At 47.1% G+C, this 24,555-nt stretch overlaps 1 protein-coding gene across 2 annotated transcripts in view; it reads right to left on the reverse strand.

Annotated features, from left to right (window-relative positions):
- Positions 1–11,844, reverse strand: part of LOC134046293 (hexokinase-1) — a 36,774-nt gene extending 24,930 nt beyond the window's left edge. For both annotated transcript variants that reach the window (XM_062496627.1, XM_062496626.1), the window contains exons 1-3: positions 11,638–11,844; positions 4,855–5,017; positions 38–186 (exon numbers count right to left, since the gene is read on the reverse strand). In XM_062496627.1, the coding sequence (XP_062352611.1) occupies positions 38–186; positions 4,855–5,017; positions 11,638–11,700 (375 nt within the window). In that variant the 5' untranslated portion in view covers positions 11,701–11,844. The remainder of the gene's footprint in view (positions 1–37; positions 187–4,854; positions 5,018–11,637) is intronic.
- Positions 11,845–24,555: the final 12,711 nt, after the last annotated feature.

Below are 24,555 nucleotides of genomic sequence, written 5' to 3' on the forward strand. Positions count from 1 at the left end.
AGCTTCAGACAGACGTGCCAAGGAAAGAGGTGCTTACCCGTGTTCCACTCCCATGCATGATGTCTTCTGGGGTATTATAAATTTCACTTTCCATCTGCACAGTCTGCTTCTTTTCATGCGATACCTTTACCCGAAGAATTCGGAAGTAAGAACCACCAAGATCCAGTGCAATGAAATCTCCTTTCTCTATGTGCAAAACGAGACACAAGCAATTAAAAATCGTGTGCAACACATATCTGGGAAACATCAAGCTTGGTTAAGTGCAGCACTGAAGCAAATGTCCAGTCCCTACAGCAAGGAAGTTCCAGCTGCAAGGCATGCACGTGAACCTGACTCCATCAATTTGATGCCCTAAAATTTAACATGAAGTCGGTGCGATGGAGACACCGACCACCATTGGTACACAGTCAATGAAGGTTTACCCAAAAAGAATCCAAAACATTGGACAGTCTGTATCCAGATCTCATGATGAAGCCGGCAAAGCAAAGATCTCAGGAGAAAGCTAAAAGAGATGTTGAAAATAGAGACAGTAAAATGAAGGGATGCCAGACCACTGATAAGCAGCCTTTTGCTGTAAATAAACCAGTGTCATTCTGGCAAATAACAGTGAATGGTGGCTGCTCTAAAATCAACAGATTATACACAGATGTAATTAAAGCAGGAACCACCCCTCATCTCATGTCCAGAAAGGCTGAGATTCACTGCAAACTGCAGACAGATAAGAGAAGTCAGAGAAACGACAGCCTAAAATAGCAGCCCTGTACTGCTGCAGGAGTTAGATGTTGTGATGCCTTGCACAGAGCTCCTGATATCTGCCCAGGAGCCAGGAAAAGAGTTGGGGTACCTCCATCTCCCTCTGTGCTGGAGAGAGCTGAAGCCAACCCAGTAAGCTCCAACCTCCACAGACTCCAGGCACATGGCCTGGCTATCTGAGGAATGACACCTTCAGGACCCCTGGAGAGCAAGGCAAATATATTTCACTGACCTGCTGGTGCTATCTCATGCTTTATCAAACAGGGAGCAAAGACAGCGATTGTCAAAGTCTGCAAAAAGACAATATTTAGGGAAGCACACCTTTCTCACAGAGGAGTGTGTGTCCAAGCTGCAGATAGTCACCAGGGCTCTTAGCAAGCATTTGTGTCTGTGCAGAGCATCCCTGGGCTCACCGGGGCTGCTCAGAGGGCAGCAGAGCAAAGGTACAAATTTTCTTATCCTGCTTCCTCATCAGCTATGACTTTCAGAAGGCCACTCCTAAAACTGCCATTTTTCCTCTCCTGCCTAAATTCAAAGTGGAAAAGCCTCTAGTAGCTGGAAAGATTGTTTTGACATGTTACCTCAAACACACTCAGCTCCCAGAGCCTCCTGACCCCAGACTGTCACCAAAATTCCAGGTATGCAATTTATCCATGAGGATTTCCAGAGCCATACTTGCCTCTGAGATTACCCTGTCCAATCTTGTATCAAAACTCCTAAAATATGACCTAGTGAGCTGTTCCTCCTCATCACCCCATGCACCTCTGGGAGCCTCATACCACTCAGCAAAGCTGATGAACTGGACAAGGTATCCCTCAGGACAGGATCTTTAACAGAAACAGACCAAGACAAGCAAAAACACACTGCAAATGTCCCTTTGGTTTTCCAAGGTTGCAGTGTAATACAGAAACAAAATACTGTCATGTGAGAAAACACAAAAAACAACGAACTCCATACAGAAAAACATAGCAAAATTACAGTGGGAGCCCAAAACTTCTAATACACCTCCTGATTTTACTGCACTGCAACCCAACTTCTCCTTCTTGCTGCTCAAGGTATGGGCAAACTCAGTTTGCCAAAACACAGATCTTGCATTGCTTCCCTATCTGTTTCTGAGCAGTGTGGCTTTAAACATTGCTTTGCACCAGCACAAATGTCATTTAAAATATGAGCATAGAAGTGCAGCTCCCTTTATTTGGCTCAGCATAAAAAATTCATCACCCACTTCACCGCAGCAAGTCCGGAAGTCAAACACTCTCCACAAGTTTCTCATTAAGCCAAATATCCAAATAAGCTTTATCTCACAGGTATCATCTGTTGAGTGCAAGCCATTACCTCCAGTAACTAATGTGAAAATCAACATTGGACCAGATGGCCCTATTTCAAGCCTAAGCGCATACCTCAAACAAACACTGCACTTCAGAAATACCTTCCCTGTAAAAAAATTAACAGGTTATGGTGTTTGATTTCCAGCACCATCAAGCTCATCACAAGGTAAAAAATTATTAAGAATCATCCATTGCCCTTTAAAATATCTCTGAACTAGAGTGTGGAATTTTCTGTATGCAACTAGAGCTTTCTTCCAGTGCACTTGAGGAACTAAACCCAAGCAGCAGCATTTGATCTGTGCTTCATAACACCAGGGTACAATCAAACCTGCTGTGAATTTATTTGGCCTTCAAAAGCATTTTGAATTGGCCTGAGATACCATTCCAGGCACTGTGGACAGACAAACCTCATGGCTTTTGTAAATTAAACAACTCTGAATGAAGGGGGGAAAAAACTGCTAACATCAACACCTCCAGAGTCTCTAGAATTATTGCTCACAAACTCCTTGTTGAAAAAGAACGCAAGCACAGATCTAAAACTAAACAACAGTATTTTTCTGAATAGTCAGCTCCCATAATAATAATTGGACTCAGAGGAAAGAGCTTACAAGGCAGTAATTAGAGACAGGCCAGAGAAAAGGGCAGGCTTTCAGCCTCTGGCTTTTACGGAGGGACAGCTGAAGGCAGAAATTGCCATCTTTGGGCACATCAACACAGCCACATCCACGAGGGCCCCCCAGAACCTTTTGGAGGAAGAGGGAAGGGGGCTCTGTACACGTCCTGGCTGCACCCCTGTGATGGCTGGGCCACACGTGACAGGCACACACGGGTGAGTCAGGGAAAGAAATGCCACAACACCCCCTCACAGCAAATATTGCTCATACCTGGGGTCAGAACATGCCCTTCCAGGGAAAGAATGGAATGGCACCGCCTGCTTTTCTAACACCTATCCAAAGAGGCTCTAGCCACCTACATATACAGGTCACCACTGAGTTCTGGAGAAATTGTCTGGGGCAAAGTGCTGCCTTGCTCTAATCCATGCTGCAAAGTACTGCCAGCAGTGTGCCCAACCTGGAGAGGCTGGCAGCAGGATCAAGAACTGAGTGCCCTGTACATAATACACCAGGTTCTTTTTTAAGGAGGTGTGTAATGCATGATCTGAAATTAATGCCTTGATATACAGACACGCCTACACACAACCAGGGCTGCTCACTGCTCTGGCTCATCGTTGGTCCCAGCAGTGCTCAGCAACCTCTCACACCTCTCCTGGCCATGTGCAGATCCCCTCTTTCCTTGGCCATCTCTAAGTCTTCCCAGTTTGTATGATGGAACAATTTTCAAAATTATTTGACTCACTGCAAGCAGCTCAGATTTGATACTGTGCAGCACCTGACAAAGCAGGGAACTGGAGACAAGACACTACTCAAGTGAACTCAAAACAAACACAAAAGAAAAACCAGGTATTTTGGAGCCTGTGAAATGCTGGGATTCCACACAAAAGCCCTCAAGTCACCTCGTGTGCAAACCCTTAGTGCAACATCTGCCTGCGGCCCAGCTGTGTGTGGCAGCTTCTGGCTTTCTCAACAAGCTGCAAATTTCAACACAACATTTCAACATAACAGTCAGCAACACTAAATTAAGGGAAACACAGGATTGAAATACATTCTCCCTTTGGTTTTTTTGAGACAGCAAATCACATCTCAACTAAAAAGCTTGAGATGGCAGAAAGCAACAAAAGCAAAGCAAAGCTATCTAAGGATTCCACCTGCCAGACAGCAGCACTAAGTTACACAAAGTACCTGGCCTCATGTTCTTTCACCAATAAATTCTCAATTTTAACTAAAAAAAAAAAAAAAAGAAAAGAAAGCCTCAAAATATGTAATAACTCTGTTACACAGTTCTTGCAATTTCTGCACACAGTTAGGCACCAAGCTAGTTAATTTGTGGTAGGCACCACACTAGTTAAAACAGCTCACGCTACATGAGAGAGAAACCCAGTGTTACTACTAAATAATAAACACTATTATATAATGTTTACAAATATATTTAGATACTCTATATATGGTATCTTTAATAAACACAGTAATTTTTAAGTAGTAAGTCATTAGAGGCAATCGTGGTCTCATTTTTGGTGTCTGAGAGCAGTTTGTGCCACTCTTATCTGGTACAGCGGGCATGGAAAAAATGAGTCCTGCATCTAGATGGAAAAAGCTTAGCACACCAGAGCAGCAGCTTTGGAGCCACACACTACATCCTCTTCGAGTTCTGTGAGGTTTTCCCCCAAGACAGTGTAGAAGGAGAAGCTACAAAATGCAAGATGAATTGCAGGAATGCCAGGAAACTCAAACTCAGCCTGTAATGGTTCACACTTCCAATGAGGAAGAAGTAAGGAGAACAGAAGTTAAAAGAAACATCAAATTACTAAAAGCCACTGTATTTAAGACTCAAGGTCACATGGGCATGAATCAAAAATCATTCTGTGTGAAGTATTGATTGCTGGCAGATGGGTTTCAGAGTAAGTGTACTGAGTGAGAGTGAACTGAATGCCAAGAAGGGCCCTTCCACTGGCATCAAAATGTCTCTGACAAAGGAATCACAAAATCTTCCAGCATCTGTGGGAACAGACCTGCACACAGAGGGGAAGCTTCCTTCGAAATGTTGTCGGGGCTTGCCAGGAAGTAAATCCCTCTTGCTCTTGGTAGGACACTGTGCATTTCTAACGGGTTTCCACAAAGCACGTCATGTTTACTATGGAGAACGCTCAGCTCCTTACCTGAGCCGTCAGGAATGGACCTCACAAAGGTGGGAAGCATCTTCACTGCGGCTGTCGGGTTGAAATCCCTGGAGAGGCCATTCTTCATCTCCCTCCTGAAGCGAGCCATGACGTCCAGCAGTGTTTCGTCAGAGAGCCGCATGGCGTAGAGGTACTTATCAATCTGGGGAAGACACACACCACCCCAGAGTGAAAGGCTGCCCCGAGGTGCCCCACTGGGGCTGCACCTCTCTTTAATTGCAAGGACAGTGTGCAGCCCCAGCATGGCTCCAGGGCTCTGGCCAAGCCGACAGCACAGCCACACGCTTCGTGCCTTATCTTCTGACTCAAAATCATGGATAATGTACAAGTCTAGGGCCTGCTGAGGGGAGCTCCATCCTACCATCTTCCCAAGGCACAACCCAGTCCCACGTCACTTTGCCCCCTCTCTTCCACACAGAAACATCTGCGTACGGCCTCAGACCACCACCTCCAGCCCTTGCCCCACTCCTCAGCTCTCCTGACTGTCCATGAGGTAAGCAGCTGGAGCTAAAAATCCCTCTTTTGGCACCTTGTCCCAGCTGGGGTGATGTGGGTGTCAGAGGTGCTTTGGGTTTAAAGCCTTACATTGGGAAGGACTTGCCACAGTAGTTTTGGGTCTACATCACAGGATGAGGAATTCTTTTTGTGTAGCAGACCACTTTTCCTATCCCAAAGACCAAAGACCCTACTCCAAAGACCAGAGGGTCTAGAAAGACAGAACGTGACTGGGAGTAGGTGGCACCTTCCTTCTCAAGACAAAACATCAAATTAAGAGTTGTTGACTTCTCCCTTGTGGCTTCCAGTGACAGAAGCTTGCTTTACCTCATTGGAAAAAGGAGGCAGTCCTAGTTTTCCAACAGCATTGTTTTCTGTAACATTACAATCACCTTCGCTGTCAAGATGACAGAGATGCTTTGATGTCTGAAAAATACAACATGGCCTTGGGGGGTTCTTGCCAAACACACCTCCCACCCTTTCCACCTCAGTTGCCAGTCTACTCTTGCCTCATTTCTTTACCTGCCTTGGAAATTTGGTTCCACAAATGGCTGAGATTGAAGCCACACCTTTGGGATCACTTCTGCTCGCAGCTTAGCAAGACTGAAAAAATAAAGTCCTGCCCATGTTTTCTGTCCTCAGCAGAACTGGAAAAGCCACGTCAATTTAAACCCCAGGCCACCTCTGTGCCAAGGCTCCGTGTGTCTCCTCGGCTGCTCTGGAAGCCTCGAGAGCAGCTCTTCTCTAAGCTGGCTTTATGCCTTACAAGACCAAGGCCATAATAAACCACTTTATGTGAAACATAAGTACACAAGCACTCCATATACTGGGGACTTTGAGATGGGAAGCAATGAATAATGCCCTTCACAAAGGAAATGCAATCAAAACGTCATTAAACCCTAAAGTGACCATAAAACAGGCACCAATTGAATTGCTCATACAGAAAGTACTCCAGCCCACCCCTCTCAAGGTCTCCTCAAAGACAGTATCTCCCTGAGTCAGACACCCTCCTGCCATGACCCAGCACTTATTTACACAGGCAAGGCGGAAGGCATGGAGAGTGCTGCTGGGCACAGCTACCCAGCCTGATCCCGAACCACAGGGCTGCGGGCCAGGCAAGCCTGGACCACAGGAGACACAGCCAGAGGCTGCACAAGCTGTGAACTTTCCAATGCCACTGCTTGCAGAGGAACAATACCATGATTGATAACACCATGATGAAATGAGACCGTGCATTTTCCCCACGAACCGGTGACGTGACGGTGCAGGCGTACAGCAGAAGGGTAGAAGAGCTGAGCTCAGGTTCTCTGCAACAGAGGCCAAATGCAAGACCCCAGGGCAGCATCCCCACACCCCTGCTGTGTCCCTGCGCAGCCCTCATGGGCTGACAGCCCCTTCACAGCAACAACCACAGCCAGTCACCGGCACCATCTCGCTCCAAGAATAAAAATCTGGATGGGATGTGCCCTCTCTGCAGCCCCAAATGCTCTGGGGGTGGATGCAGAGGCTGGAGTCCGGCTGAGCAAGAAAGGTCTCTCATGGCAAACCCTGCCATGTTTTTTTTTAGCAGAGTGTGTAAAGCCATGATGTCAGAGCATGAGGATACTCCCTTTAAAGGGAGGGAACCAACCTCTTTTTTCAGGCTGAGCTTTCAGCAGTCCACGCTGCCGCTCAGAGGGATGATTCCCCAGATCTCCCAGTGAAAGCTACAGCAAACATCACTCACAGTCAGACCTCACCGTGCAATTAATACATCCCTCTAACAAAGCCCCACTGCTGCATCCTCCTCCCAAAAGCAGGGCGGAAGGGTTCCCGCTCACCGAAAGCCCTGTTGTGAGCGCAGGTTGTGGCGTTTGCACAGTCAGGACTGACGAGCCCATTCTCCCCACCTCTGCCCCTGTGCTGCCCTCAGCAGCGAGGCAAAACGGGAGGGAGGGCTCTTTCTGCTGCCGTGAGAGACCAATGAGCGCTGCCAGCGCCCTTACATAATTGGGCTGGACCCTCCTGCACGCAGGGAGAGCATCCCGTTCCATGGCACCCAGGCCATCCATCTCCACCGCCGAGATTCCCGGGGCGGGGACACTGAGCCTCTGCTTGAAAAAAGAAGTCACTCCTATGTGTTACACCTTCCAAAACGTGTAAAACTAGGGGAAAGAAAAAAAGAAAAAAAGGGGGGAAAAAAGGAAAAAATAAAGAAAAAATAAAGAGAAAAAAAAAGAAAAAAGAAAATAAAAGAAAATAAAAGAAAATAAAAAAGAAAGAAAGAAAAAAGCCGTTCCTTCAGGGTTTGTTGTTTTTTTTATTATTTTTTCTCCTCCCAGGCGGGAAGAGGGTTAGTTATTCCAGCAGTGCAGACCTCCAAGGGAAAACTCCCAGCAAACAGCCATAAATACCTTGAGGCGGGGGGAGCCGGAGGCTGGATTATGGGATGGAGGTCTAATAACTCCCTGCTCTGCCGGCAATAAAAGCCGATCACAAAGCAAATCTCAGCCGTATGCACGGGGAAGCTGTGGAAAGGCTGCCCAGGACAGACAGGAGCTGCCGGCAGCACCCAAGCAGACTCACAGCACCGCTGAGACAGGTGCCAGCCCTTCCCAGGGCATGGCAGAGGGCAGGAACAATTTCAGACAGGCATTTGTGTGGGCAAGGAGCAGAAAAAACTCCTTTATTTGGCTGCCACCGTGGGGTCCTCCCCCCCGAAGAAGGGCATCTTCCCAGACTGCCACTATGGGAGTCCTCCAAGAGCTCAATCTCTTTTTCACTTAAAATAAACCCAAACAAAACAAACCAGTGACAGAATCTGCAAGCAACTTTTTAAAAATAGAATTTCACCATTTGAACCGCATTCACATAATTCCTCCTGGTCACATAGGAAAGATGCAGTTTGTACTTGGGGAAAAGAAGTTTCTGAAAATCCAATCCAACTGGAGCAGTTGTGAATAATTATAAATGAAACAGCCAGCACTAAAGGCTTAAACCTAAGGGCCATTCCTCAAACACATGCCTCATTCTGGACACTGACAGCAGTCAATGGTATCCAAGAAGAGAGCACTCCCACAACAATTTCAGAAATCATTAGCACCTATTTTACTGAGACAGCCTTCATACCAAAACCCTTCACCACGAAAACATTTTTCTGCAGAGCTAATCATACTCCTTTCAGCATGAGGAAGATTCATCAGGAGCCAAAGCATGTTAAAACAAGCAGTTGAGACATTTTGAAATTGTTTGTGCTTACTTATGATTTATCAGATTGGTTCCTAAAAAGCCTTTATAGGAGCGGGTCACCAATACAGGGCTCTTCTGGATACCAGTTCTTACATTTCATATTCCATTCCATCACTTTTTTTCAAGGTTAAACATCTACGTGTCACTCCTTGATCCCAAGACCTTTTTCTTCACTCAGGTAAGACAGCAAAAACATATTGTTCCCCTGACAGACAGAAACCAGGCAACACCTAGAGGCTCCCTTTGCTGGGGCCAGCTATGGCAGGTACAAACCTGTTGGAAACAAAAGGCAGTTTTACAAAGCTCTCCTGCACACAGGCCAGAGGCACATATGCCAGGGACACTCCATGACTCCCTTATCCCTCAGGATGGGAGCCAGTTCTCTAGGGAAATGGGGAACACAGCTGAGTTTGTGCCAAGTCCCCTGTCTGAGCAAGGATGCTGAGCTCCTGCCGCTGTCCCCAGAATGTCACAAACATTCAGGGAACAGATGTCTGCAGAAACATCTGGATAGTTTAAGCTGCTTGGACCACATGTGTATTCACCCAGTATAGGGCACCACACACTGCCAGCTTGCCGCTGCACACCAAGGTGACACAGAAGTGCCATTACGAGTGGTTTCACAGGAAAATGCTCCCTTGAAGGGGCCACAGGGCTCACACCATGAACGACCCCTTCTTTCAATGCTACACCTCCTGCTTGCCATGACTCATCTTGAAAAACACTCCAAAAAATGACAAACTTGAAAAAACCACACTAGAAAGTGAAGGGGGTACACACAAACACAGCAGAACCAGTACAGAAGCACTAGTTCTTAGATGCAGGTTATCTCCAGGGCCTAGGACCACCAGCCCTATCCACACCCCTCAGCAGGCTTCCCACCACAGAAAGGCAGCTGCAGAGCATTAGTGCTACACAGAGATGGGAATTCGAAAAAAAACCGGAGGAAAAAAAAGGTCACAAGAGAAGAATGTTCGGCCTTGGTTGGTCGATACTTTTAAACTGTCCACACCCCTCCTGTGACCCAGAGCAGCATCCTGAAGCTGACCTGCCAGCTGTGCCGCCAGCTGTGCCACCAGCTGTGATGGACCAGCGAGGCAGAGGAGCAGCCACGGCATCCAGGAGCCCCACGGGGCAGCACGGAGAGCAGGGACAACGCCTTGGTTGGCAGCCCTCAGCCACAGGCACGTACCAGCAGAAAGTGCTGCTCCTCCGGAAGGGGAGGAGAGGGAGGGACTGAAACGAAGCTGTGCAGGCACGTATCCCTAGAAGCGGCACACTGATGGAGCACAAACATCACAAGCAGCACGCTGAGATGCAGCAAGAGCATTTTTGCCCCACGGGGAACCAGGGAATGGAGCCCCAGCAGCTGTAGGGCAGCAAAGCCCCCGGCTGACACAGACATTCTCCCTACAGGGCAGTCAAAACTGAGAAGGCTCAATATCCGTTCCAAAAGGACACAAACAGGAAAAGATGGCTTACATCCTCTAAAAACAGTAGCCTGGCTTTCTTGACTTTTCAAGTGGGTTTTATTTTTTTCCCTGTCACTTTTCCAGACAAAACCAGATTGATCCATAAGAATGCTTTTACAGCTCCCTGGCCACACGATTTCCCGTGCTGTCAGACAATAGCAGCCCCATGGTGCCAAGCCAGCCTGCAACAAATAACGCTGCAGAGTTTCCCTGTGCCTGCATGCTCCCCCTGTGCCTTTCTGCCACTCCTTGGCCACCAGGCACACTCATGCTTATCTCGGTGTTCTAAATATAACATACCCAGAGAGACAGAGAAGGCCTGACCCAGGCATGCACGCCTGGCATCAGCAGCAGCACTGACAAATCCTGCAGGCAAAGGAACACAGCGGGCCTGGGCAACAGGGAGAGAGAGCCACGTATGTGGGGCCAGGAGCTGCAGAACGCCTCTGGCTCCTCGCGAGAGGCGCCGGGCAGAAAAGAAAGAGACCTAAAGCACTCGGATGGAGACGTGGAAACCATGAGAAGCTTTTTCCCTTTTTTTTTTATTTTTCCGGGGTTTTTTTCAGCTTTTTTTTCAGGTTTTCCCCGAGGGAGGAGTGGGCATGGGTGAGCGTGCCTCCAGTGGGGCAAGGTGGGTCACCCACACGCTGGAGCTGAGATCTCCCCTGGCACAGTCCAAAGGGATGAGGTGCTGTCCTCCTGCTGGGGAGATTCTCAAGCCCCAAGAACACTACAAATCAGTACTACTAATGCTGTCACTGAGGCTTTCCCGAAATATTTTAGGGATGCCTTCAGCCACACGCCCAGGTGGGTCACACGGCAGCGCCTGAGGAGGTGGCAGAGGGGAAGCCTCCGCTCCCTGACGTCAGCCCGACTCATCGGCATTTACAATTATTTTCCCAATTTGTGTCCCCACATCCTAGCCCCAGGCTCCCCGCTCCCCACAGCTCTGCAATATGCTCAGCCAGGACCTAACTGCCACGTTTTTATTTATCCTGTGCTCTGCATCCTTTTCCTTGTGGCCGTGATCGATCCTAGGGCTGTACCAACCACACAGCAGCAACCGCCTAATGCCGAAGGAAAAGAAGCCTATAGAAATGCTTCTTTTTAGGCACAACTGACAACCATTTCCTGTAAATTCCGATCCTGCAGCGGCACATAATTCAAACACTACCTGCTCCTCGCCTGCTGGAGTGGGGATGCTCACAGGCATCCTCGGAAAGAAGGGGAAATCCCCTTTCCGGGGATGCTGGTGCCTAGGAAAACCAGAAGCCATCACCCCTCGCTGCCAAAGCCCCCCAGGTCCTGCCTGACCGGCCCGCTGAGCATCCATCACCGACACCCCAATCCCATCCCCACCGGTGATGCTCTGGAGGGCTCAAACCCGGCCTTATCCCTCCTTTCTCCTGCGCCTGGCTGGCTCCGGGGACAAAGCAAGGAAACCAATGTGCGGACAAAAAAAAAAAAAAAAAACCAAAAGAAATTATTTTTAAAACAATTTTTTAAAAATTAAAAATCAACTGGCGCGGGCGGGGGAGGGCCCTCGTCCGGAGGATGTCCATCTAACCTTTTTGACCTGGTCCTCCTTCAGCTCCGTGAAGTAGTAGGCCAGGAGCTGGGCGGCGATCATCCTGCCGGCTGCAGCGGCGGCTCGGCGCACGCAGCGATGCGGGGCGCGGGGATGGCCGCGCCGAGCCGAGCCGAGCCGAGCGCCGCCCCTTCCTCCTCCTCCTCCTCCTCGGGGCCAGCCCCGGCCCTGCCCGGCCCCGCCCGGTGTGCGGCGTGGAGCGGCTCGGCCCCGCTCCTCGCCCGGAGGAGGAGAAGGAGGAGGGCAGGGCCCTGCCGTACCCCACGGGGGCTCTACAGCAGCCATGGAGGCGGGCTGCTGAGAGCTTCCCTGAGGGGCGGGCGGGGGGAAATACAATGAAACAAGGAACAAAAAATCCTTCTTGGTGGCCAAGGCCAGTGGCATCCTGGCCTGTAGCAGGTGGATGGTGTGGGCAGCAGGGGAAGGGCAGTGATTCTCCCCCTGTGCCCGGCCCTGGTGGGTCTGGGCCCCTGAACTCGGGAAAGCCCTTGAGGTGCTGGAGCACGTCCAGAGAAAGGCAGCGGAGCTGGGGAAGGGGCTGGAGCACAAATATGATGGTGGAGCGGCTGAGGGGGCTCAGCCTGGAGGAAAGGGGGCTCAGGGGGACCTTCTCACTCGGTACAGTTCCCTGACTGTGGAGGAGGCTGTGGGGATCAGCCGGCATGAAGAGAGGACACAGCTTTAGGGAAGAATTTCTTTAGAGAAAGGGGGATTAGACATTGGAATGGGCTGCCCCGGGAAGAGGTGGTGGAGTCACCTTCCCTGTAGATGTCTAAGGAAAGACTGGATGTGGCACCTCATGCCATGGTTTAGTTGACAGGGTGGTGTTAGGCCTAAGCGCTCTCAGGCACATCACAGCGCTCCTGTGCAGGGCCAGGAATCAGACCTGCTGATCCTTGTGGGTCCCTTCCAGCTCAGGATATCCTGTGATTCTACGACGATACCCTGATGGAGAGGGCTTCTCCTTCCCCTGTGTGGTGCCCACAATTTTGCCATGTTGGAGTGCATACCCCAGCACCCCAAGGAGACATCCACCACCATGAGGGCTCTGAGGGCCAAGTGACACTTGGTCAAAAAGCTAAAAACCAAATGCAGATGTTAAGCGACACATGTCAGCGGCCCAAGGAGCTCTTGCCTGGAGCCTGTCCATGCACAGGGACAGGAACACACACCCATGGAAAGCATGGTGATGCTTGAGGTGTGATTTACATACAGATTGTCTACCACAGCCAAAGTGATTAAAAATCTGCTTCTTGAATTTCCGGCTTCCTTTTCAGTGCTGTTTTAATTAAATGGTTTCGCTGGCCAAAATCAAGAGCTGCTTTGGCAGGCACATCCTCCCTTCAGACTGCCCTAGTCACTGCAGGCATGATGGGCAGGATTTCTTTCTCTGGCTCCAAGCTCAGAGAGATTTTCAACAAGTGTTTTGCTGCTCTGCACGTGTTACCCCTGCTCATTTACTTGGCAAGCTAAGGAGCAAAGCCAGCCGTGCTCCCCAGTGCAGCCAGGCTGCTTCGAGCACCCTGCCACCAGGGCAGAGCTCATGGGTGGCACAGGGACATGGGGCTGAGCTGAATCATCCCAGCATCCAGCCACGTCACCCAGTCCCTTACACAGACTGACCGAGCTCTCCCTCCGACGTAATTCACTGCTCAGTCACGCTCCTCCTCTTCTGCTGGTCAGAAGCTATCTTTAATTCCCAGCCAGGCTTGCTCCTGTTTTCAATCCATCTGTCATCTGCTAAGCCTTATCTTTCATCTGAAATCACTCTCCTCGCTCTCGGGTGTTCACTTTCTATAAATACTCTGAAAGTAACCCTACACGTTCACAGCTTTTGCTTCACTAGGTAAGACAGACATAGCTCTTTGTGGTCTGAATGCTGCCTGATGCTGTTCAATTCCCACAGGTTTTGTGTTAGTGGAGCTGCCTCTAGATGAGGTTTACAAGTGCTACTATCTATCTCCTCCAGCTCAGACACCCTAAACACCACCTACACACACAATACTCCCTCCAGTTACCTTGCTGCAGGAGTGCTTATTCATTTTAAACACTTGGACACAAGCTCGAGTTGTTGTCAACTAATCTTTGACCAAATGAAAGGAATTCAAAGCATCCCCTCTGGCTCTCAAGCAATTTGAATCAGACAGTTAAAATACTCAAAGTGGTCTTGTCTTTAACAGTCTCTCTTCTCTTTAATGGTCTTCTCTGTTGTAAGAGCATGCAAGAGGAGGACGTTTGTTTTCTTTGTCTGACAAAATTTTGACTTGGAAGTGAATTCAGAATGTCATATGGGGGAATGGAATCCGCAAACACAGGTCCTTGGTTAAAAGAGTATTTAGTTCTTGAAGGTTTACTTGTTAAATGTTAATGTCCTAAGGTTGTAAAGGTTTGATTGTTAAATGTTAAGGTCTCAAGATTGTTGAGGTTCAATTGTTAAATGTTAATGTTCTAAAATGGATTGTTAGTTGAAGCTTGTTCCCCTTTTACCACCTACCTTGTAATTATATCCCCTTCTGTCGGGTATCACCCCTGCTGCTCCCAAGAGACTGTGCACCCAAGGCTACGTGCAAATTAGAGACATCCAGCATCACTTGGAACAAAAAGACCCCAAGGACAACGAGCCAATGTAAAATTAAAGACTGAAAATAACATTATCGGCCGGCAGACAGTGAGGGACATCAGATTACCAACCAGAATCGCTTTTGTCACCACGACTTAAATAGCACCTGACCACCATGACACCCTAGACCAAAAATCAGCGAGGTTTTTGCTAGGAACTCCCATGAGGATGGAAGCCCCAGCTCTGCCCGGGACAAAGCTGAGATCACCTCCTGCTTTGGGCCGTCCAGTGGGAGCAGTGGTGGTGTGCATGACCCCTCGGGCCCTACCCAGAGCTGTCCGCAGTAAAGTCCTCTGAAAGGTAGCTGGTTTCTTGGAGCATTCATGACATCATAGATCACTGAAGTGGCCTCTGGCTCCCTGATCATTTGTATCATGACATATTTCCAAACTCAGAAACAACAGTCTCAGGTTTTCTTTAAGCTACAAGAAGCAGCAAGCAAGTTCACTTACAAGACACTAGACAAGCCCTCTTGGTTCCGTGCAATGAAAATAGAACCTGCACACATCACAACCCTCCCCCCCTCCCAAATAAACAATTAAGTCTACAGTGGAGCACGAAGGGGTTCATGTTACAAAGTCAAAAGCAATTAAGGGATGGTTAAACAAGTATTGCAAACAATTGGTTTTTCTTCACTTGTTGAGCGTGGCATTCAGGAAAAATGAACTTGACAGAGTAAAAGCCACTAGAGAAAAATGTAACAGTCCATCCAAGGCAAAACAGCTGTAATATTTAAATGTTTAGTATTTTTAAACTGCTCTGTGCAAGGATAAGAGCGCATGACCAGCTCTGATGCTGTAACCAGCACTGGGATGAATGAGCTTCCCCCCTGCCAGACAGCTGGAAGGGCAGCCAAATATCCATGTGGACACCCCAACCCTTGGCAAGCCCTCCTTGCACTGCCAGGCCAGCAGTGAGGCTCAGGTGCTATTTTTCTGGGGCCTGAGAGGAGCTGTGCCTGGGGCTGCCAGGCAGAAACAGCCAATTCTTCACCTCTGTCTCTGAGAGTCTCGTACTGCCACAGCATCCAGCCCTGGGTTTTCCCTTCTGCTTCACTGGAAGGGATCAATTCAGCAGCCAATTAATTACCAGCACCTCACATAGTCTGCCAGGCATCCAACAGGCTATTTTGAAAGCCACTGTCCTTTAAGACAAATTACTGGAGGCTGAACGTGACACCTGATGACTTGCAGCTATTTTGATTGAGCTCTAATCTTATTGGCCCCATTTAACGCTACCTAAGTGTTTCAGCTGACTGAAGTAGCTCTTTGAACCAGCTCTCCTGGATGTGGGTAAGATTTTTTTTTCTCCTTTGTCTATTTCTTCGTTAAATGTTCACTGCTCTATACAAGTCTGCATTCCAATTGAACTATACAATGATGGAATTTTTTTTTTTGTTTAAATCTTATCACATGGTTTTGATGTACACAACTGATAGAGGCTTCCTACTTTTGTAAGAAAATATAAGTTGTGTTTGCTGGGGGTTTTTTAGGTGTCTGGAAAATGCTCCCTCCTTTTCTCCCACATTCTATTTTCCTCTCACAGTTCTCAAAGCCAAGTGAAAGAAAGCAGCATCTCTAATAAACACCACGTTCCCAGTCCATGACAGCAGTTCTGACTGAGAGAAAGCTCCCATTCCAGGGTAGGAAACCAGGTGCTGGCACAGAAGAAATCACAATTCCTTTGTGCTGAACTCAGTGCAGAAGCTACTAAGAAAATCTAAAAGCAGCAGATCTATCAGTTTGATAAGCAATTCAGCCAAACAAGTTTAACCACATTATATGCAATTTCACCTTGCCAGGAGGCACAACAAGCAGGCACTACCACACTACCAGCCAGGATGCTTTCTGTCATGTTTTCCCTATAAAAAAAGCCAAATCAGCTAGGAATGCCTTGAGGGGAGCTCATTCCACACACGGGAAAGGCCACTCCATGTGCAGACAGAGCATTCTACACTTTGAAAGTAGTTTTTATGCTCCTGGTACAGCATTCCAGGAGTACTTTTCCAAAAGGTGTTTTAGGCACAAAAGAGCAACAAGGGGTTTGGCCCATTCTACTGGACACGCTCCAGGGGAAGGGTGAGCTACTTTTTAATGAAGTCCCTTTGGAAAGGTTTTAGCACTGCTCACCACACTGAGCATTTGAGGGCTGAAGACCCTACACAGGCCTGTGGGTTTCAAGATTTAAATACGTCCGAAGACAAGACAGTATTTCTGTAAGGTGTGTCCTAAGCAATTAAGGATCACAAATAACCATGTCTGGACTCTGGCCATGATGAGAGGACAGTGGAGAAGGAAGCATATCCAATAAAGGAGGGGTGTTGTCTACTGATTCACGTGGGAGCAGACACTCCTCGGGCAGGTGGAGATGCTCCGTGCCTCAACTCCCCATACCTGAGCATCAGTCAGTGCTGTTGGCTTTTATTTCTTTAAGCCAGCTGCTGTTCTTCAGCATCAGGGGGATGCAAAGAACATGACCCCCACAAAACCAAGAAAACCAGAGAGCAGCTAAACACAAGCCGCGAACTCATGGCTTACAATTAAGCCCCGTTATTTGGAAAGGCTGGATGATTATTTATTTCTCAGCCTCTCAGTGATTGCAAGGTTCATTAATCTAGGGACAAACCAAATTACTCCATCTTTAGTTAACTGCTGCTTCCAAAATCTATGGGCTGCGTGAGCAGTCCTGCAAAGGATCTGCACGTACGTAGGGAAAAGAGGAAACTGTTCCCTGGGGTCATACCACCACAAAACAACCTCTAGCTCTTGTGTTGCACAACAGAGCTACTCTGTGCTGCTTTCCAACCCACTGAGGTTTTCCAGCACAGGTCCAGCCTGCTGACACACCTTGGCACTTTGCACATAAGTCCACTCACTTTGCTCTTCCCTTACACAACAAAGTGAAACAAAAGTGCAACCCAACCAAACTCAACACTTTCTTTTTTCCCTTCCTAGGTATTCACCATTTCCCATCCTAGATATTCACCACTGCACCTTCTTTCTCTCCAGTGTCAGAAATAAAACTGATTTTACATCCCTGCAAAGGAAAGCAATAACAATTCCAGTTTTCTGACTCAGCTTGGGCCCTGCACTAGTTAAACATTTTCTCCATTGAGGAGAGAACTGCTGCATCAAGCAGGCATTTTTTATAGTGAATTATTTTATGGTGCAGTAAGTCATTATTGCAGCTCATATACCTACAGCACACATATTTATATGCACACAGAAATATATCAATAAACTCAGTTTGTAAGGCAATGGCGTTAGGGGGATGAACCCAATGTCAATGAATTGCCTTTTCTGACCAGAAGGTGAAGCATTTGTTCCATTTCCTAAAACACCTCTTGACTCCAGCAAACTGAAATGAGCACAAGTGCAGATTTCTTATGTCTACTAAACGTTCACTGCTAGTAAACAATGTTAAAAGAAATTATGCTGAAAAAAAGGGCAAAATATAGAGTGCAAACTGGTTTGAAATTTCAAAAGGGGCAAGTTTAAAGTATTTTCAGTTGTTTGTTTCAAATGTTATCTTCAGAAGAGGCAGTTCAATGCCAGTTAAAGGATGGATGCATAACCAGCAATTCACCCAAGTGGTAAGGAAGTTACAATTATTTAAACAAAGGAAAATATAACCTAATTTACTGTACTATATGGAGACAGTTTTCCTAAATCTGCTTTCAGCTCCTCACAGATCACTGAGCTCATTTTGTTTAAAGTTTAGCTCTAACATACTTCCCACTGCTGTGTGGGGAGACCTTCAAAAACAAAGCCAGTCCTTTAGCCCTGCAAAAAGCAGTTACCCTCAGCAGACAGCCAGTTTCTGTGCATTATCCCAAATGACCCAAACCAGTGCCCTTTAATGACAGTGCACCTTTGCAATGTGAGCAGTAAATCCATAACCAAGAGCTCGTACTTTCAGCACAGGGAACACAACCTGCCCCCCTTTTTTGGCTTTCCACTAACACCAGACAAGGTGACACCTCTCAACCCAGGCTGAGAGGCCAGTTTCCACTAAGGATACATACACATTTCTTCTCAATCCAGCATGTGATGCTAGCAAAAATCAGCTTGTACCACAAATCCCAGACCAACAGAGGTGCCATCCTCGATTGCCAAGGCCTCAGGTTTGTGCTCCTTTTCCAGCCAGACCCAGTGTAAGGGTCTCTCCTCCAAGGCCAGTCAATATTCTCACAACTTGGGGCTCTCCCCAGCAAGTCAAGGCTCTCCACCCTTTAGCCCAGAGGGGGTGCAAAGCATGCACTTACTTGACACAATGGGGAGCAGCAGGAGCCAGGTATGTCCACAGCATTCAGCTCCTTCCCTGTGGCCATAGCAGGAGCACCACTTGCTAGGTCACATGGTCATCACAGGGCACTGTCAACAAAAAAAGAGGTGGAAGTGGAGATTTTCAGCTCTCCCTCCACATCTCAAGGTGTCTCTGAAAGCCATACACCCCACAGACAGATGCTCTCTTAAAATCCCCTCCAGTGGCTAGGATACAGCAGATGCACACTCACAGCTAATATCACCCCAAGAGAGACAGAGGAAATCTGGGACATGTGGGCTATGGACCACAAGTGTGATCCAGAAGAATGGTGGAAATAGGGAACATGTCAGGTAGGCACTGGCCAAGGGCACTAGGCATAGCCCCAAGATCCAGTGGTGTCCTGAGATTCCTGCCACACACAGAGGAGGAGGGCTTAACAAGCAAATGTGCAATAAAATAAAGCACCTGAAACCACAATAAAACTCCTATTAACAGTTTGTTATTCTAATTCAAAGAGCCCGTAAAGCCTTGAAAAAACCAAAATATTCACATTAAAAATCAATACAGGAAACCAGTTCACAGATGCTGGGCTTGCAGCTAAGCATCATCCAGGAACAACCACAGACTCTGAGCTGCTTTGTGATTATCTTGTAATATTTTTGTTGTTATTGTTCAAGTCCAGAGCTGTCTTAACAGAAGCTGGAGGCAGATGCAAACAGCACCGCTGAGCAAAATTTTGGCTTCTTCAACTTTACAGGCTGCTGTCATGAAAACATTTTAGAGAGGAATCAGAAACCTGCTGGAGTCAGCCCAAGCCAGGTCCTTGGGCATCTCTGTGGTGTGTCTGGGGTTGTACTCTCTCCCCATCCCAACATTTCTTCCCTCAAGCCACTCCAGCTCTCTCAGGTTTTTTGGCATGGCAATGGAACTACAGGTCCTCTGTGAGGAAAAGTGGGAACTGTCCCAAGCTGGACTCTTCTGCTGCTGGTGCTCCATGGGAAGACTCTGGTGGCACAGGTATCCATACTGGGGGATACTGGTGCACATTAATAACACTTCTGCACTGGGGAAGGTGTTGCTTTAATTTTGTCTTTGTTTCTCACCATCCAAATCCATTTTAATTAATATTCCCCAAGTGGAATCAGTTTTTCCCAAGGTGACCCATCTCCCATCCTTATATCCACCCATGAGCTTCTTCCTTCTATTTTGTTCCCCTTCTCACTCAGGAAGAGCCTGCAGGCAGGCTGGGTGGGTGTCAGATAGCCACACCAGGTCAAACACAAATCCAGAAGAGATTCTGGACCCCTATCTTCATTCTCAGATTTTTCAGACACAAAAAGAAAAGCAGAGGTGGAATAAACAATTTTCAATGAATAAAAACTCACTAATGTGTGATAAAGCAAGTTCTTGTTTTAATTGAAGAGGTTTTTCCATCCCTCTGACCTATTCCTGGTAGGAAACCTGATAGTCTGGCTTCCCTGCATAGCTACAAAAGATGGGTGATGGAGACTTCTTTTTTTGTAATATAAAAAATAAGCTTTTCTTGTCATTTCAGTGCTTTAAATGGGGAACCCAGCTCTGTTGACTTCCTGGCCAACAGCTCTACCCCCAGATTTCAGCTGTGTTCCAATACTCACTGTGGCAAGAGATAACCCCATCCTGCTTGTCTTTCCCTTCCTTTCTTGAAGAAGATACAATTTTTAGGAAGGTAGAAGTTTCCTCACAAGAGCCCCTATATCTTAGGCCACTCATCCCTCCTGGCTCCTTTGACAGCTGCTGAGTTCACCAGTCCCATCTGGGACCTGACCCAGCATTGACAGACCCATGGGCATCCCTGTCTGCCAGCAGGATATTTCTACTCCGACATTTGACATCGATACAAACAAAAGTTTTAATCACAAGTTTTATCTGTAGCCTTGTTTTGGACAGATAGCAACAACAGCATGTGGCACTCAGTCAACATTCAGACCCAGAAAATACCCTCAGCTGTTTCATCACCTGCCCTCCTCATCAGGTGCTGCACATTCAAGTTGCCAGCACAAGTTGGTGGCACAGGTGAGGAGCTCTCATGCTTTACAGCATTAGCCCCTTCCTTTCCCTCCCCTCCCAGCAGTGTCACTGCAAGTGGTTCAGCAGGTGCTCCCCTGGCTGGTGGCATGAGCACCCTCTTTGCAGAGATTTGTCAGTACCCTAAGTGCCCCGAGGGGACTTTTTCCTCACTTTGCAGCATACTCAGAACAGCAGGGTTTGACTTGGGCTCTTAAACTTTGACCAGAGCTGGAACAATAAATCCAAAGTACTTCCAACTGCACAAGAGGAATTTGCTTTCAGAAAACACCAAATTTTTCACATACCCTTGGCTTTATCTGGAGAGCAGTCTGGACAGTAAGACACAACCACCAGCACAAACAGGATCCCAAATATATTTGAAAAGCAAGAGAGCCTCTCTGCAGTCGAATGACGATGGTGCTTCATTTGGATCTCCTTTCCAAACATTTCCACAGTACCCCCTTCCAATCACAACATGCCACTTTGAAATGCCAGTACCACTTAGCTCCTGAGCCTATTAGACCATGAAGCAATAAACCCAGAGAACCAAAAATAACCCAGATACCTACTTCAGCAGCCAGCTGAGTAGACAGGTGTTATCCCGAGGGCTCCGTGGCAAAAGCATCCTCAGAAATGCCATACCTTGACCTTTGCACAGCAGGTGGCATGAAGCTGGTCTCCAAAATCCATGGGGTCTTCCCAAAAGGTGCTAATATTAACTATAGCCCTTTGTTTCCTTGCACTCAAGGTTTCTCCCCGTCAGCTTTCTGGCATTTGCCAGCGTGGTGCACGCTTTACTGGGCAGATACTGAGCTGCAAATTCCTTCTTACTTCTCTATCCCCAGCATTCTGCAGCAAAAGCTCTAGCCAGCCAGCAGATGAAAATGCCACTTACTGCTTATTCCTGCTGCAGTTTGTTGAATTAAAACCTCTTTGTTTGCAAGCTGTAAACAAATTCTTCTTAATCTTTCAATAAAAAATGTCAGTTATGCTCTCTAACAATGTAACTTCATTGTGATGAAAGAAGGCATTGCTATTGCCCTAATCATGATAACATATCAGCTGCTTTTAGAGTCAATTCTTTTTTGTGCAAAATTTAATGACCATGCAGTTATTCAAATTTCAGACTAACAGACTGAGCTTTAGACCTACAGCTCTGAAAACCCTTTATAGACCTTGCTCTGAAAACACACACTTGAAAGCAACAGGAAAGGCTCTGGAGCAGAATTTCTGAGTTCAGAACACAAAACACCTTTACAGTTCCTTCAGCACAGCCATGCTCGGGCCCACATTAAACACATCCATTTCATTGGAGAGGCAGTGTAAGAAAGCCAAATTCTCAGCACGCTGTCACAGGCACTTCCCAAGCCCTTGGCTTTCATTTGGCTTCACTGGGAACTGTGTTCACGTCCAGTTTCCTCGACTCTCTCTGGTTTCATTGCATTTCCTGCAGAATCACTGGCCACAGCAGATGTGCCCTTCAGCAATTTTGACCTTTTTTTTTTTTTTTCCCTCATGCCAGTATTTATCCCATTTGTTTCCAGAATCAGCTGCTGCTCCTAAATCAGCGTCCGTAACTTTCCATTTTGAAGTGAAGTATTCAGGAAATGCCTGCTGGGAAAGCATCTTCCTTGTTTACCTGCTCAGACCCTCCACGCCTTTCCACCATCCATTTTCTCCTCCTGCTGGGAGCTCCCCTCTACGACCAAGTTGTCCATCACCAGCTGGTCTGCTCCATTAACCAATTCCATCCCAATCCAAGTCGTGCTTTATTTATGCCAGAGGTGGCTGCTGCCCCAGGATCTCAGCTCACTCCACAGGTGAGCACTAAGGGGCCAAGCTCAGCCCCATGGATCTCATCCCCTCCACACCTCCCTGCTCTCCAATTCTTGTGGCAGCACAGAACAGCCTTTTTTTTAGCTCCCAGTAGGGGACAAGCCTGACACAATGAGGACAGTCCTCTCCCACTGCCTGGCGGGCAGCGGTCCCGGTCCCACAGCTGAACAGATGGCCCAGCATCCCTGGCCAAGGATGGCTTCCCTATGGGGAACGGGGGCTTCCCAGGTGCACAGAAACCTTTGGCAAGCTCAACATCAAGCAGCAAATTGAGAAGAACAAAAACAGCCCCCAGAAAAGGAAATTGAATCAATAATGCCAGCAGGTTTGAGAGCAGAACCCTGTTTCTGAGATGCCTGAGGCTGGGAGCTACATCTCACCTCCAAATCCAAATAAAATGGATGCCAGTAAGGCAACAACCCCACTGCCTCCCCCTCAATTAACAATAAACACTTTAACCACTTAACTCTGTTAATTCCCTTGGAAAGTCCTTGTAATTAACAGCTCTTCACCTTCCACACCTTGTCTTGCTGTCATCCCTTTTCTCCACTATTAAGACTTACTTAAAGTTGTTCTGATATGCAGCAATAAATTTATGGGGAAGCTTTGACTGTTGATGTGCCATACTCTTCAGACATATCTCCCCTCTTCACCAAACAGCCTTTCTCCTTTCCAGCAAAAGAAGAAAATAAAATATAGTGGCAGTGAAACAGACTCAGTCTCCCCCTCCTCTCTTTTGGTTGTTTTTGTTTGGCTTTTTTTTTTTTTAATATAGCTTTGGTTGTTGGAGGTTATTTTTTGTTTGTTTGTTTGCTTTGTTGTTGGTTTTTAACTTAGACTTTTCTAGATAAAAATAAGAATTTGCGTTGTTTTTTGGAGAGTTGGGTTGTTTTTGATTTGGGATTTTTAAGTCAGGAAAGATCAGGACTGAAAGGACCTTCTTCCACTCCTCCCAGCAAGCTCCTGCTTGCCAAGATTCCCCAACATTTGTTTCTTCAACTCCTGCAGAGGAAGAGGAATCCTCCCACCTGGAGCCCTTTGTCCATTTTTCAGTGGCCAATTCCTTGTGCAAGTGGGAAGGGCCTTCTGGAGGAAGCCATGTTTAACCAGGTTTCTTACCAAATCTGTTCTCTCTTCACAGAACACAGCTTTTACTGACTGTGCAAGGCCCCAGGACACAGAGTGCAGGTGAAGTGTAATGTTGAGCAGGGATGGGGCTGGCATCTGGAGGGTGTTAAAAAAAGCACACAAGATCAAAATTATGTTGGCAATCCCCTCTCAGACAGACATGACCCATCACGTTTACAGCACTTTCAGTGTGCACCTGCAAGGTGATAGTATCAATGAGAGAAAGGAAAACATTCATTAAAATTTTGGTGGCTTTATATCTTGCTTTCCACATCAGCTTTACAGAGTGGTTTAGGTGCTGGGACAAAGAAGACAGTTGCCTTATTTCCCTTCCTCCTCTCACCTCAACAGGCCACCTGTGTACAGGAAAAGGTTCCTCATATTAATATTTTATATGTACTTACGTATTTATCGCTGACTTTACAAGTCTGAGAAATGCTCTGGATAAGCCCACAATGACAGTTCAAGGCAGTGGTGGTCCTTTCTAGAAAAACTGTAGGTTTACCTGGAACAGGACAACATTCACCAAGTCTCCTGCTCTCTCTCCACCTTATTCCTATGGTGACCTGCAACCCAAGCCAGCTCATTTCATCAAGTACAAAGAAACAAATCAAGAAAGATCCAAGAAACAATACTTCCATTTTGGCATTACCTAAATTTCAGCCTCAAACTCCTTTACACTAATCTGCTAATCCCATATAATATTGACTTCTCAAGAAGGGAGATCATGCTAATCAGGATTTCTGAAGGATTTCCACATGATCCTATATTTACTTTTGAACTTTGTCAGAGTGACAAAGGGAGTATGTCACCACTGAGCTGCTACTGCGTTTTCTCTTACTATGGGTTATGAGTTAAGGGCCAGTGCTGTCCAAATCTACAGCCACCAAAATGCATCTCTAGCTGGCAAAATAACACATTTAGGAGTATATTTATCCCATGGATGAAAAGGCAACTGCAACCATCTACTGGGAATTTCTGAAAGGTACAAACCTTAT

Source organism: Cinclus cinclus, chromosome 7, assembly GCF_963662255.1.
Source record: "Cinclus cinclus chromosome 7, bCinCin1.1, whole genome shotgun sequence".
In the NCBI taxonomy this organism is placed as follows: domain Eukaryota; kingdom Metazoa; phylum Chordata; class Aves; order Passeriformes; family Cinclidae; genus Cinclus; species Cinclus cinclus.